Source organism: Microplitis demolitor, chromosome 8, assembly GCF_026212275.2.
Source record: "Microplitis demolitor isolate Queensland-Clemson2020A chromosome 8, iyMicDemo2.1a, whole genome shotgun sequence".
Classification (NCBI taxonomy): Eukaryota; Metazoa; Arthropoda; class Insecta; order Hymenoptera; family Braconidae; genus Microplitis; species Microplitis demolitor.
Genome location: NC_068552.1, coordinates 5871377 through 5884425, shown reverse-complemented (window position 1 = coordinate 5884425; position 13049 = coordinate 5871377). Strand labels below are relative to the sequence as shown.

The 13049-nt window shown below is 30.5% G+C and overlaps 1 protein-coding gene across 1 annotated transcript in view; it reads left to right on the top strand.

Annotated features, from left to right (window-relative positions):
- The window catches only part of LOC103574729 (1-phosphatidylinositol 4,5-bisphosphate phosphodiesterase epsilon-1), a 184178-nt gene extending 171607 nt beyond the window's left edge, over positions 1–12571 (top strand). Inside the window, exons 10-12 of the mRNA XM_014441063.2 lie at positions 4582–4806; positions 4905–5208; positions 10347–12571. Of these exons, the coding sequence (XP_014296549.2) occupies positions 4582–4806; positions 4905–5208; positions 10347–12544 (2727 nt within the window). The 3' untranslated portion in view covers positions 12545–12571. The remainder of the gene's footprint in view (positions 1–4581; positions 4807–4904; positions 5209–10346) is intronic.
- Positions 12572–13049: the final 478 nt, after the last annotated feature.

The following is a 13049-nucleotide window of genomic DNA, read 5'->3' as shown; positions in this document are numbered from 1 at the left end:
CAATTCAATTAATATTTTCGATTAAGACAAAGTATGAAAATTTCGTATGATTTTTATTATAATTACATAATTTTTAAAATTAAGATTGATTACATTTAATTGATTATTTATCAAGAATCCAGGGATTATCTTGCTCTACCACAATTACTAAATATAACATGTATTATAAAAATTTATGAGTTACTTCTGACTTGAATTAATTTTTATAAGTAAAATTATAAAATTACGGTTGTTGATTGCAAATAATAACGAACTAAAAAATTTTTTATTTATTAGTTGTAAATAATTTTAATCGGAATGTTAAAATATTTATTATTTAAAACTTATTTTTATCCAAAAATTAAATCATTATTAATTAAAAAAACCATAATAATAAGTTAATTGAATAATTAAAAAAAAAAATCCAGGTTCCTCAATTCTGGCACAAGAATGGGTAACTATAGGTATGGCCGAACTTGGATAATCTTACCTTGGCCAAAATCTGGATTGCCATTGAATGATCCAACCAGGGGAACCTAGTCTTGGCTTACACTTGAGTAATCATTAGGTCGGCGAAAGATAGGTTATCCAGTCCTGACCCAGGCTCAGGTAATGGCTGGAATGGTCAGGAGTAGTTACCTATTCTTGACCCAAGCATCGGCCAATATAGACGTGCCAAAGCTTGGTTTTCCAGTGCTGAGCCAAGAAGGGCCCCTTCGTTCAACTCTTGCAGCTCCTGCATCGGTAGTATGCCTGGACTAGCTTCTGAGGCTGGGTTAGTGCACTAGGGCGCTAGCTCGTTTTTTCAAAGCGGACAAAAATTATAAAATATGAGGGAAGAGATCACGGGACAAAATCTTCAGCGAGAATGTATGCACCAAGTTGACTGTCAAACAAATAAATATGATGAATAACAATAATAAGGTATAATTATTACTAAAATATATCCAGGAAATGAACAAACAAATGTTGGTTATCACTGGGTTCTTTCATGGTATTATTTAATTCAAATATATCATATAATTATGAATTCAACAAACTATTACAATACCAAATATGATTTACTGTACATAAATTTTTTATGATAAATCTTATCAAATAATAATATACCTATTACAGCCGAATAATAATAATAATAATTAATGAAATTATCCACTGGGGAATTTAAGCAAAAAATCGGTCGGTCAGTTGACCCTGCGGGCCAGCCCCAAAACTTTCCGCCCATTCCGAGCTCTTTGAGCTCGAAAAATTGTTGTAGATCCATTTTCGAGCTCGAAAATACTTTTGCATGCCTTTGTTTTCGAAAAAAAACGTTTTTTACCATTTTTTCTCAAACGATATCTCTCGAACGAACAAACCGATTGAGACGTTTAAGGTGGCAATCGACGCATTTTGTTGAGTTCTACAACTAATCAAATTTTGAAAATGATTTATTTTGTCGTTTTTGAGAAATCGCCAAAATATGAAAAATTTTTTTTTTCAATTCTTTCGACAACGGTTTCTCTTGAAGGAATCAACCGATTTTGATGGTTGAGGTGGCATTTGACGCGGCTTATAAAGCTTCAGAACCCAGTTGATTTTAGAATCAATCCATCAAGAACATAAACAGTTATCCAAAAAAAAAACCTTTTTGAAAAAAGTTTATTTTTTGAATATCTCTGAACGAAGCCTACCAAGCAAGCTTAATTTTTTCTCCAGCTTTTAGATATTGCCAAGCCGCGTCGAATGACACCTTGACGATCAAAATCGGTTCATCCGTTCAAAAGTTATAGATATTTACATACGTACGTACATACATACACTCGGACTTCAAAGTGAAATTAGTCAGGATAGCTTCCTAGAACCTCAAAACGTCAACATCTCTCAGAAATTCGATTTTCGAAAATCGGACTGAAACCAATTACTTCCCGAATTTTTGAAAATTTGCAATTTTCTTAGCGGGAAGTTAAAAATTACAAATTTACTCTTTAAACTCAATATAAAATTTATACCAATAAAAATATTGATCTTTTCTTTATTCTAAATTATTTACCCTGAGGAGTTAAAGACATGGGTACTCAATATTTGTTTGAGTAACACTGGGTTGCATACCATTATATTACAAAAAAAAATTTATCCAGAGAAATGATATTTTAACTACTTTTGTAAGACAAGTACCCAAATACGCTATCCCTATCTTATCTACTAAGCAATTTATTCGGCGCGTCTACGCATGTATGCACCAAACTTTAGGATATATGCCGAATATATAACTTATTCTTACAATAATAACTGAGGTTCAATTATTAATCAATTTAATATCGTGATCAACTCTACTGAGGATCAAGCGATAGCCGATGCAACAAATGATAATCCAAATGACTAACTGTCGTTGATAATAATTTACTTCTCGATATTTTCAATAATAAATAATACGCGAACTATACTTGTAATTTAATATAACAAAATATCAATGATCCGGATTATATTAACTTCTTAACTATTTAATTACGACAGCTGGGCCAGAACAAATTTTACCAAAAATAAATCCACGAACAACAACACGTCCTACCTTACAATAGCCTAGTCCTCTCTGACCATTTTTCACGTTGGTTTTCCGAGGGATGGGTATCACTCACGTATTATCCCTTATAATGACTTCGGACATGGAATTATCAATTAAAATAAAATATTTTAATTTATTACACGACTTGAGTTAAATCACAATGATAAATTAAATAATACTTTCCATCGATACTCATAAATATAATAATTATGAACCCTTTAAACAATAAAGTAATAATCATTTCAGGTCACCACGTGGTTGGAGGGAAATATTGATTTTTGCCCCCACTATATCGACTTACTCTCCATTCAGTCGATATTTTTATATGTACTCTACACACACGTGTGCTGTTGACTGAAATGAAATTTTGATTCAACACATAAAATTCAAAATAATTATCGAAACATAAATATAAGAAACAATAATATCAATGATTTTTAATTAAATAATTCAATAAAATAATATAAATACTTATACAGTTAAACATTATAATAATTAAATACGCACTTGTGCTTTTTATTAGCTAGGGATTGTTGTTAAATTCACTGCGAGATGAAACAGTGCGTGCAGCTATTCACGTTTGTCTTTTTTTCGGAAACTGATTTTCACATTGATTACAAAATTTCAAACTTGAACAATCAAATTGTACAATCATGCCAATGTTCAAAGCATGATTACAAGGGATCAGTTGATCTGACGAAAAATTTCAATTTGGCCTTTTTTGTAGAACATTTAATTTCCTTCAAGTAATGCAGTTGAGTCAGTTTCGTTTATCTCGATGGTTTAAGTTATGAGAAAAAACCTGCTCATTAAAAAAAAAAAAAAAAAATAAAAAATTGTGACAATAGATCTCTTAATATTAATATTGAGGGGCTCAAATTTTCACAATTTTTTTTTTTTGTCATCCCAAATAATATTTTCGATGTACTTTAAGAAAAAAAACTAGTAGATTTTTTTTGGTCCAATATATTATATATATATATATATATTAGACTGGGCCAAAAAAATCGACTATTTTTGTTTCTTTTCGATGCTGTGAAAATATAATTCCTGATGACAAAAAAAAAATTATTGTGCAAGTTTAAGCCCTTAATATTAATATTAAGAGGTGTATCGTTACAACTATTAGTTTTTTGACGGAAATTTTATTTTTTACCCAAAACTCGTAAATAATCTACCTGAAAAATTTGAACGATGTATATTATTATAGGAAATTTAATTCCCTACAAAAAATCTCTCTTAGTAAATTGACATAAAACGAGCCGTTTCCTTATAACCATGCCATAAACATTGGTTTGTTTTTTAAATTTTTTGGTTCTATTTTGAATTTTTGTAACTACTAGAAATATTAAAATTTTTTTTAGTCAAAAAACATATTCTTGAAAGACATTAAATTCTCTACAAAAGAGGTCTCCAAACATTTTTTGCTAAATTCACTCTTTCGAAAGTTATTCAGGCCATTGAAGTCATTTTGATTTAACTTCAACGTTGAATAACTTTCGAAGGAGTGAATTTAGCAAAAAATGTTTAGAGACCTCTTTTGTAAAGAATTTAATTTCTTTCAAGAATATGTTTTTTGACAAAAAAAAATTTTAATATTTCTAGTAGTTACAAAAATTCAAAATAGAACCAAAGAATTTAAAAAACAAACCAATGTTTATGGCATGGTTATAAGGAAACGGCTCGTTTTATGTCAATTTACTAAGAGAGAGTTTTTATAGGGAATTGAATTTCCTTTAACAATATACATCGTTCAAATTTTTCAGGTAGATTATTTACGAGTTTTGGGTAAAAAATAAAATTTCTGTCAAAAAACGAATAGTTGTAATGATACACCTCTTAATATTAATATTAAAGGCTCAAACTTGCACAATAGTTTTTTTTGTCATCAGGAATTATATTTTCACAGCATCGAAAAGAAAAAAAAATAGTCGATTTTTTTGGCCCAGTCTAATATATATATATATATATATATATACATATTAGATTGGACCAAAAAATCTACTTTATATACATATATATATATATATATATATATATTTGTATGACAATTTTAGGTACTTTTAACTGGATGTAGATGTGTCGAGCTTGACTGTTGGGATGGAGATGACGGATCTCCATTGATATATCATGGTCATACATTCACTACCAAAATTCCGTTCAGATCAGTGGTTGAAGCTATCGACAGAAGTGCTTTTATCACATCTCCATATCCAGTTATTCTCTCTATTGAAAATCATTGTACACAGAGCCAACAAGCCCGTATGGCTCAAATATTTCAGGTATTATTTAATAATTATTAATTTTTTTTATTTAATTATTATAATAAACTGATTTTTAACATTTGAGTTAATTAATAATATCGTCGATATTATTTTAGTCGGTGTTTGGAGATAAATTGATTACTAAATTTTTATTCGATTCGGATTTTGGTGATGACCCACAACTGCCGTCACCTTCTCAATTGCGACATAAAATTCTCATAAAAAATAAAAAACTCGTCGTAGATCCTACTGCACCTTTAGTTCATCCGGCTGTCAGTCAACGATGCAAAATGTTGATGACTGATCGCGCATCGTCGATGAAACAAATGAGAACTGAAATGAGTAGTACATCTGTTGTCGAGTATTTTAGTGAAGATGATGATGACGATGAGGATGACGATGAAGATGATAATGTTGACGGTAATTATTTATATTCAAATCTATTAATTTATGATTCATTTTTATTTAGGAAAAAAATTAAATTCTATGTAATTATTTTTGTTTTTTTCGACTTTCAATTAAGACATAATTGATTCTTAAAAAGGCATATGATTACTAAAAAATTGTTTTAAGACTACTGTATATTTGGTGAATTATTTTAATTAATGTTTAAATATAAATTTATTGGAATTGCGGCAAAGGCAGCCGAGCTGTTCTCGAGTGGCTCGGGCGATCATCCAAGTTAAGCAGCATAGAGCATGATCGCTGCTTGGCTGGGTGTCCACTTAGCCACGCGTTGAGCTCGATCAGAGGTCTCTGATCGTTAGGCGCCGGATGTGGATCTAGTGATCGGTTAAATGGGAATTTTATCTATCACCAGAGCTTCACCCAAACCGAACTGTACTGGCAATGGTTTTTTTTGAGGTTTCCATTGCCCCTATACTCCCACAGCCAAGGTGGGGGGTAGGGTATCACCGTAATGGTACAGTACAGTATAAGCACAAGTCGGGCTACAGCTGCACAATGAAAGCCGAAAAAGGAAGCAGTTGCGATATAAAGGCAAAAAGTATATATATATATATATATATATATATATATATATATATATATATATATATATATATATATATATATATATATATATATATATATATATATATATATATATATATATATACGTATATATATATATATATATATATATTTATATATATATAAATTTTTGATTATTAGAAGTGATTCTTCCCGCTTCATTAAGCTGCACTAAAATATTCAGCGATACCTTATTTAGAAAACCTCATAGAATCCGATAAATTCTCATATATTCCTATAGAGATTATATTAGAATGAATAAATGAGTTCTATTAAAAGTGCAATAGTTAAATATAAAGCCTTATACATATTGAATCGTTGATTTGAGAAACCCCATAAATCATCATTTTTACGAAATTGGGTTTTTTGCATTTTTGTGTTCTTTGGATATCCCCTCCCCCCATTGACATCAATCAAAATATGCATTAAATCAGCGTTTAAAGTTCAACCACGCGGATGATAAATATCTCGTTTAGTTGAGAAACCCCATAAGTCAATGACTAATGCGGTCTCTCAAATAAACATGTAATTTTAAATTTGCAGAAATTACTTTCTTTTTGTTTTTTTCGCAGAAAAATATTTTTTAAGTACAAAAAATAATTTTGAATTGGAATTGGCACCTAGAAAAATTAATGATTATTATTATAATTTACGAATATTATAGTTTCAATACACAGAAAAAAAAATTGACTTGATTCAAGTGGAATATTCTTAAACCAAGAATACTAGTTTGGAAAATTCTATTTTTTTTTGTTTCAAGAATTTATTCCTTGGCTCAAGGAGTTTTAGGATTCTTAAATCAAGATTTGTAAATGCTTGGTTCAAAAGTATATTTTTTCACACAATAAACCCAACCAAGTAACAGATTTACTTGGGTGAATTAAAAATTTTGACGCCAGGTGGCGCCTCGATGAGTCCAACGTAGTTGCTTGTTTTTCTCAATTTTTAGTTAGTGTAGTTAGATTTGAATTGTAAGTTCATAACTATGTATAAACATCAAAACATAAATCTCGCCGTTAATAATTATTTGTGTTTAATGGATATAAATATGAATAAATTTCGTTATCATAATACCTAAAGTAGTAAAAAATTACTGTGTTCAAACTTTAAAGATTTTCACACGAAATTTATTTAATTATTATTGTTAATGTACGGGGAAACCTCAAATTTTCTATTATTAAAAGCGTAGTCATTGAACGAAAATATTATTGAAATTTTTAGCATAAATAATTTTTATTTTTTTTTTAAATAAAAATTTTTATTTAACTCTCAAACTAAAAATTAGTATAAGTAACTATTATAGTAAGAAAATATGATAAAAATAATATCCTGATTCAAAAAATGCGCCATACTCAAACTAAGTCGGTATCATCCTGAGTAAACATGATCGGCCTCAAGCCAAGAAAAAAAAATTCTTGGGAGAAATAAATATGCACCTTGTTTGAACACAAAAAACGCTTCTTTCACGAATAACATTCTTGAAAGAAAAATTTTTTTTCTTCATTGAAGAGTTATAATTCGTTGATTCAAGATTGAACTTTTTTTTTATTTGAAAAGTTGAGTTGCTTGGAACAAGAATGATATTTTGAAAAAAATGATTAACTTGAACTAAGTTAATTTTTTTCTTCTGTGTACACATTTTGTACTTTATTTTATAAATATAGTAAATAATTGACGAAGAAAAATTGAAAAATAAACGATTTTATATCTATTATTTCCGTTTTGTTGAGAAACCCCATAAGTCAATTAACTTCAAATCATTATTATTAATCGTAGTAATTAACAATAAAATTTTGAATCATCGAATTTTTTTTTGGGGTGCTAACATTACTATTATTCATTATTGGTTTATGATTTTTATGCTAACGTATCTCAGAAAAATGTTTTTTGCTTCTCCTGAAAAATTTGATATTTTTGACTTATGGGGTTTCTCAAATAAACGATTCATATAGCTATAAGAATCTATCGGATTTCCTAGCAGAGTATAACTTTGTTATGATGAATTTAATAACTTATATTGAAAAACTTAAAAAAAACTTACCGAATCTTAAAAAAAAATTTTTCGTTTTCTCGTCTCCGGGCGGAAAGCGCCCCACTGTGAAAAATGAAGTTACTGCTTTCCGCCTCTGTCGACGAGAAAAATAGTATACACTCCTCGCGAAGTAAATAAGAAAGCCTCAGATCACATGTTTGTTGACCTCGGCTTCGCCTCGGCCAACAATTACATGTGATCTGAGATATTTTTTACTTTACTTCCCTAGTCGTGTAATATTCTATTCTTAATAAATTTTTGACATTCTTTTGAGTTTTCAATTTTGTAAACAATTTACTGAGGAATAATCTTGTAAATTTTATTACTACTATCAAGCCTTTAGTTTGCTTAAAAAAAAATCTAAAACCTTCAGATTTTTATCGGAAATTTCACTGAAAGGAATTTTTCTCATTAATTAATATAATTTATTGATAATAAATACACAGAATTTTATCTCTTTAATTTAATAGAAGATTGCGATTAATGTCATAAATTTTTAAACAATAAACATATTCATTTTTAATACAAACAAATAATACGAGTCATGTAAATAGCGCGAAATTATTAAAATCTTTAAAAATAATATATTACTAAAGAGATATTGATAGTAAATAGATGAGTCATTCCACCAAATAAAGTTATTGTTACGGGGATGACTCTTACCAATATTGTTCAAACTTTGTGGAGCTATTCTATATATTAAAAAAAAAAAATTTTGAGCCCTTCATATGCAGCTGATTCAAAGTTGTGACTTTTTGAATTATTGAAAAATTTTGTTATTTAACTTTTTCATTAATTTTTTCAAAGTAGAAACATTTTTTAGAAAAATAAGCAAATGACAGTTTGTTGGAGGAAGAGTTCTCAGCTTTCAATAAAAATATTCATTTTTGAGTTACAGAAGATCCTTTAGAATTCAATTAAAGTAAAAAAACTGATTTTTATAACTGTGTGGTGCTTGATACATCTAATTTGATATTTTCTTCTAAATGCTGAGAATTTTTTTCACAAAATATCTAATTTTCACGATGTATATATTTTTTGTTTGAACAAAATTAAGTAATATGTAAACTCTCTATAATTAAGAAACTTTAATTTTCAACTTTTTCGAGGATATTGATAAATTTTTAACACAAACATATCTTCGGCTATCAATAATAGGTAAGAAAGTGTGAAATCCTTCTGTTTTATTTACAGTATTTGACTCTAAGTATCGTACGTTTAAATCATTCATTGACCTTTATGACATTGGATAGTCATCATTCGTTGTGAAAGTGAAATCAACGCCGATGATATGTTGAGTAGCCCGAATGTAGAAATCTTGCCGTGTGAAGATATGTTCTCTGGTATGTATCTGCCATGAAGCTTTGACAACAAAAATTATAAAATTATTTTTCATGATACTAGAATTGAAGCTTCAAGTCAAGGCATTCGGAATTTGAACTTTAATTCTTACGATTTGAATAGTAGTGATTTCAGACTATTAATGTTATCTACGTCAATGACAGTTCTGACTTCGTGATTAAGTTTTATGAAAATTTGTGTAAAAAATACATTGTATTTATAGTTTCTGCTTAATTATGAATTGTAAATCATAAGTTACGTGAACTCATAAATATTAGATCAAACCATTGTCCTTAACTTGTTTCTAACTGGCTGCAGACACTGAAAATAATTTTCAAAGAAAGTAATCATGAAAAATAGAGTACGTAACACGGGATAAAACATGACCGGACTATGGTTATTGTCAACGTACGGCTCAGGCAGCCAACTTCACTCTCGTCTGAAATCGGTTTGTTTCATCCCTTGTCACACAATGTACTACTACAGTTTGATAAAACTATAAAATCAACGACATGTATTGAAATAATTATTGATTTTATTCAAACGAAAAATATGCACATCGTGAAAGTTACACATTTTGTGAGAAAATGTCTTAGCTTTCAGAAAAAAAATAAGAAATTAAGTGTATTAAGCGTCAAGTCATAAAAATTAGTTTTTTTACTTTAATCAAATTTTAAAGTGTATTCTATAGCTCAAAATCAAAAATGAATATTTTTTATTGAGAAGTTGGGAATTTTTCATATAAAAAACTTGCCTTGCTCATTTTTCTAAGAAATTTTTCTACTTTAAAAAAAATAAAGAAATAGTTAAAAACCAAAATTTTTCAAAAATTCAAAAAATCATAATTTTGTAATGGCTGCGTACTAAAGGCTCAATTTTTCAGACAATTTTTTGATTAATATATAGAATAGCTCCAAAAAGTTTAAACAAAATCGGTAAGGGTCGTCCCCGTAAAAATAAATTTATTTAGTGAAATGACGCATACACTTATGGTACTGTCCCAGTTAATGCAAAGATAGAAACCGTCCTTATTTATTAATAAAGAAAACGTAAGATTCGATTTCCATCGATTTTATCTAACAAATGAAAATTAAATGATGGATTATTATATACTTTTTAATATGATAAAATAATAAAGCTACTGATATTTCAGATAATTCAATTTCAAGTTACGAGAGATACTTGGGAAATAGTCAAATGTCTCATGGTCGATTGAAATCAGATCCTGCAGGGGACGATAGATCTCAAAAGCAGAGCAGTCAAATAGCAAAGGAATTATCCGATCTAGTAGTTTATTTGCAAGCCATAAAATTTCGAGGATTAAATTTGACACCATCAAGTACAGTACCATCAGCAACCAAACCACGTCATCAAAGTCACACCGGTACAGTCCAAAGACACAGTATTGCTGGGATTGGTACAGGAGGAATAGCTTCAACTTCAACAGGTTCTCCACAATCATTATCAACTTCAATATCTGTTGCTAGTGGTGGTAGTAATATTGATGCTCTTTTTCGACCAACTCGTGGTGTACCAGCTTGCTTTCAATGTTCATCATTGAATGAGAGTGCTGCCAAAAAAATTTGCCGAAAGCAACCATTGGGTGTTGTTGCTCATGCTGAAACTCAATTAATCCGTACTTATCCAGCTGGAATGCGAATAGATTCATCAAATTTTAATCCAGTAATATTTTGGGCATTCGGTATTCAAATGGTAGCACTGAATTATCAAACAGACGATGCTGCGTCACACCTTAATGCCGCAATGTTTGAACAAAATGGCCAGTGTGGTTACGTGAGGAAACCATCAGTTATGTGGGACAAAGGACACATGATGTATCGAAGGTTTAATCCGTGGGACAAGGAATTTGATGGTTTACATTCAATTCATCTAACTCTATCTGTTGTCTCTGGCCAATATATATCATCGACAAACCTTCTTGCTAGTACGTACGTTGAAATTGAATTAGTTGGAATACCCATTGATTGTGCCAAACATAAAACAAAAGTTATTCAAAGTAATGCATTAAATCCTATTTGGAATGAAAAATTTTGTTTCCAAGTAATGTTTCGTGATTTGGCATTTTTAAGATTTGGAATCGTTGAAGCAAATTCTCATCATTTAATAGCTCAAAGAGTTTTACCTCTTAAATGTTTAAAGCCGGGTTATCGACACGTACGTTTACGTTCGTGTAAAAATAAACCATTAGCTCTTTCAACACTTTTTATTTATTCACGAATGGAAGAAGAAAGTTTAGATTATAATACTTGCTGTCGCGATCATAATAAAGAATCTAAACGTCCTGCGCCTGGAAAAACACCTGAAAAATTAAGTACTGTTGATCCAGGACTTGGAGGTGTTACATTAAAACGTCGTATGTTTTTCCTAATGGTTTACGATGTCATACCAGACGAACCTTATACTATTTTAAAAGTGACACAAGAGAGTACAACTCAAGAAGTAATGCTTCAAGCTCTCCAAAAAGCTGGTGTATCTGCTGAGCACGTAGACGAGTATATTCTAGTCGAAGAAGTGTCTCGTGGATGGGAAAAAAAAGATAGAGATGAACTGCCAACTCAAAGAGTACTAGATTCATTGGAGCATCCACTTCAAGCTCAAGCTCTGTGGAGAGGTCAAGGTCGTTTCTTATTAAAAAGAGTTGGTAATGATCCAAGTAGTAGAGCATGGTTAGCATCAATTAGAAGTACAGCGGGACATTCAAAATTAAGTGAGACGAGTGAACGTGATCAATCAATGCATATTTGGGATGAGGCAGATACTTTTCTTGTTTGCATTTACAATGTATCACCGGAAATACCTTACGCCATTCTTCGTGTTCCGGTGACAAGTTCTGCTCAAGATGTACTAGCACAAGCTCTTGTTAAAGCACGTAGGATGGAAGATCCATCAAAATTCGCTCTTGTAGAGGAACTTGAGTGGGGCGGCGCTGGCGCTGTCGGCAGTGGTAATCGTCAACTAAGACTTTTACGTGATGAAGAAAATGTTTACAGCACACAAGCATTTTGGAAAACACTAGGAAGGTTTATTTTACGTGAAAGGGAACAAGCTATCCCTCGTAAACATTTGCTTCCAGCAACGTTAGATAGAATAAGTAAGGGTTTTTCAGTAGGTAGATCAGTGTCATTACCTGGCTCTAGTAAAGAAAAAGTTCCGGTAGCTGAGGCTCTTTCCGATCCAACATCAAGAGGTTTACGACACCGTATACTCATGCCAGGACGTAGACGTGAAGTTCATTCGGATGGTGAAGAGTCTAGGGAATCGGAAATTCTCAATGCCGCCCTCTACTTAAAGAAGGTGTCGTTGAGAAAACTCAGAGTCTGGAAGTCTTAGTGGCAGTCTCGAGCGACATCACTCTCATCACTATTCACTAATCGCAATAATAACTGGTAATTAATACATTGTTACATAATAGTAGTTTTTATATTATGTATAATAATATCAGTTGTTACGAGTTAGTACATGAGGGTAAAGTCACTCTTGTCTGAACTCATATTAAAATTATTTAGGTAATATATATATATATATATATATATATATATATAGACATATATGGGTGATCCGTTTGCAACGAAGATTTCTTTTTTCATTCGCTATCGAAAATCTTGTTCAACAGGTGAAAATAAAAATTCAGTACAATTTTAAGCTCTTGATAACAATTTTGACAACTTGAATAACGTCGTTGAAGTTTTTTCATGCAACAAGCATGTAAATTTCGATTTCTAACTTCCCGCTAAGAAAATTGCAAATTTGAAAAAATTCTGGAACTTATTGTTTTCACCCTGATTTTCAAAAACCGAGTTTTCATCAGATGTCAACTTTTTGAGGTCCTAGAAAG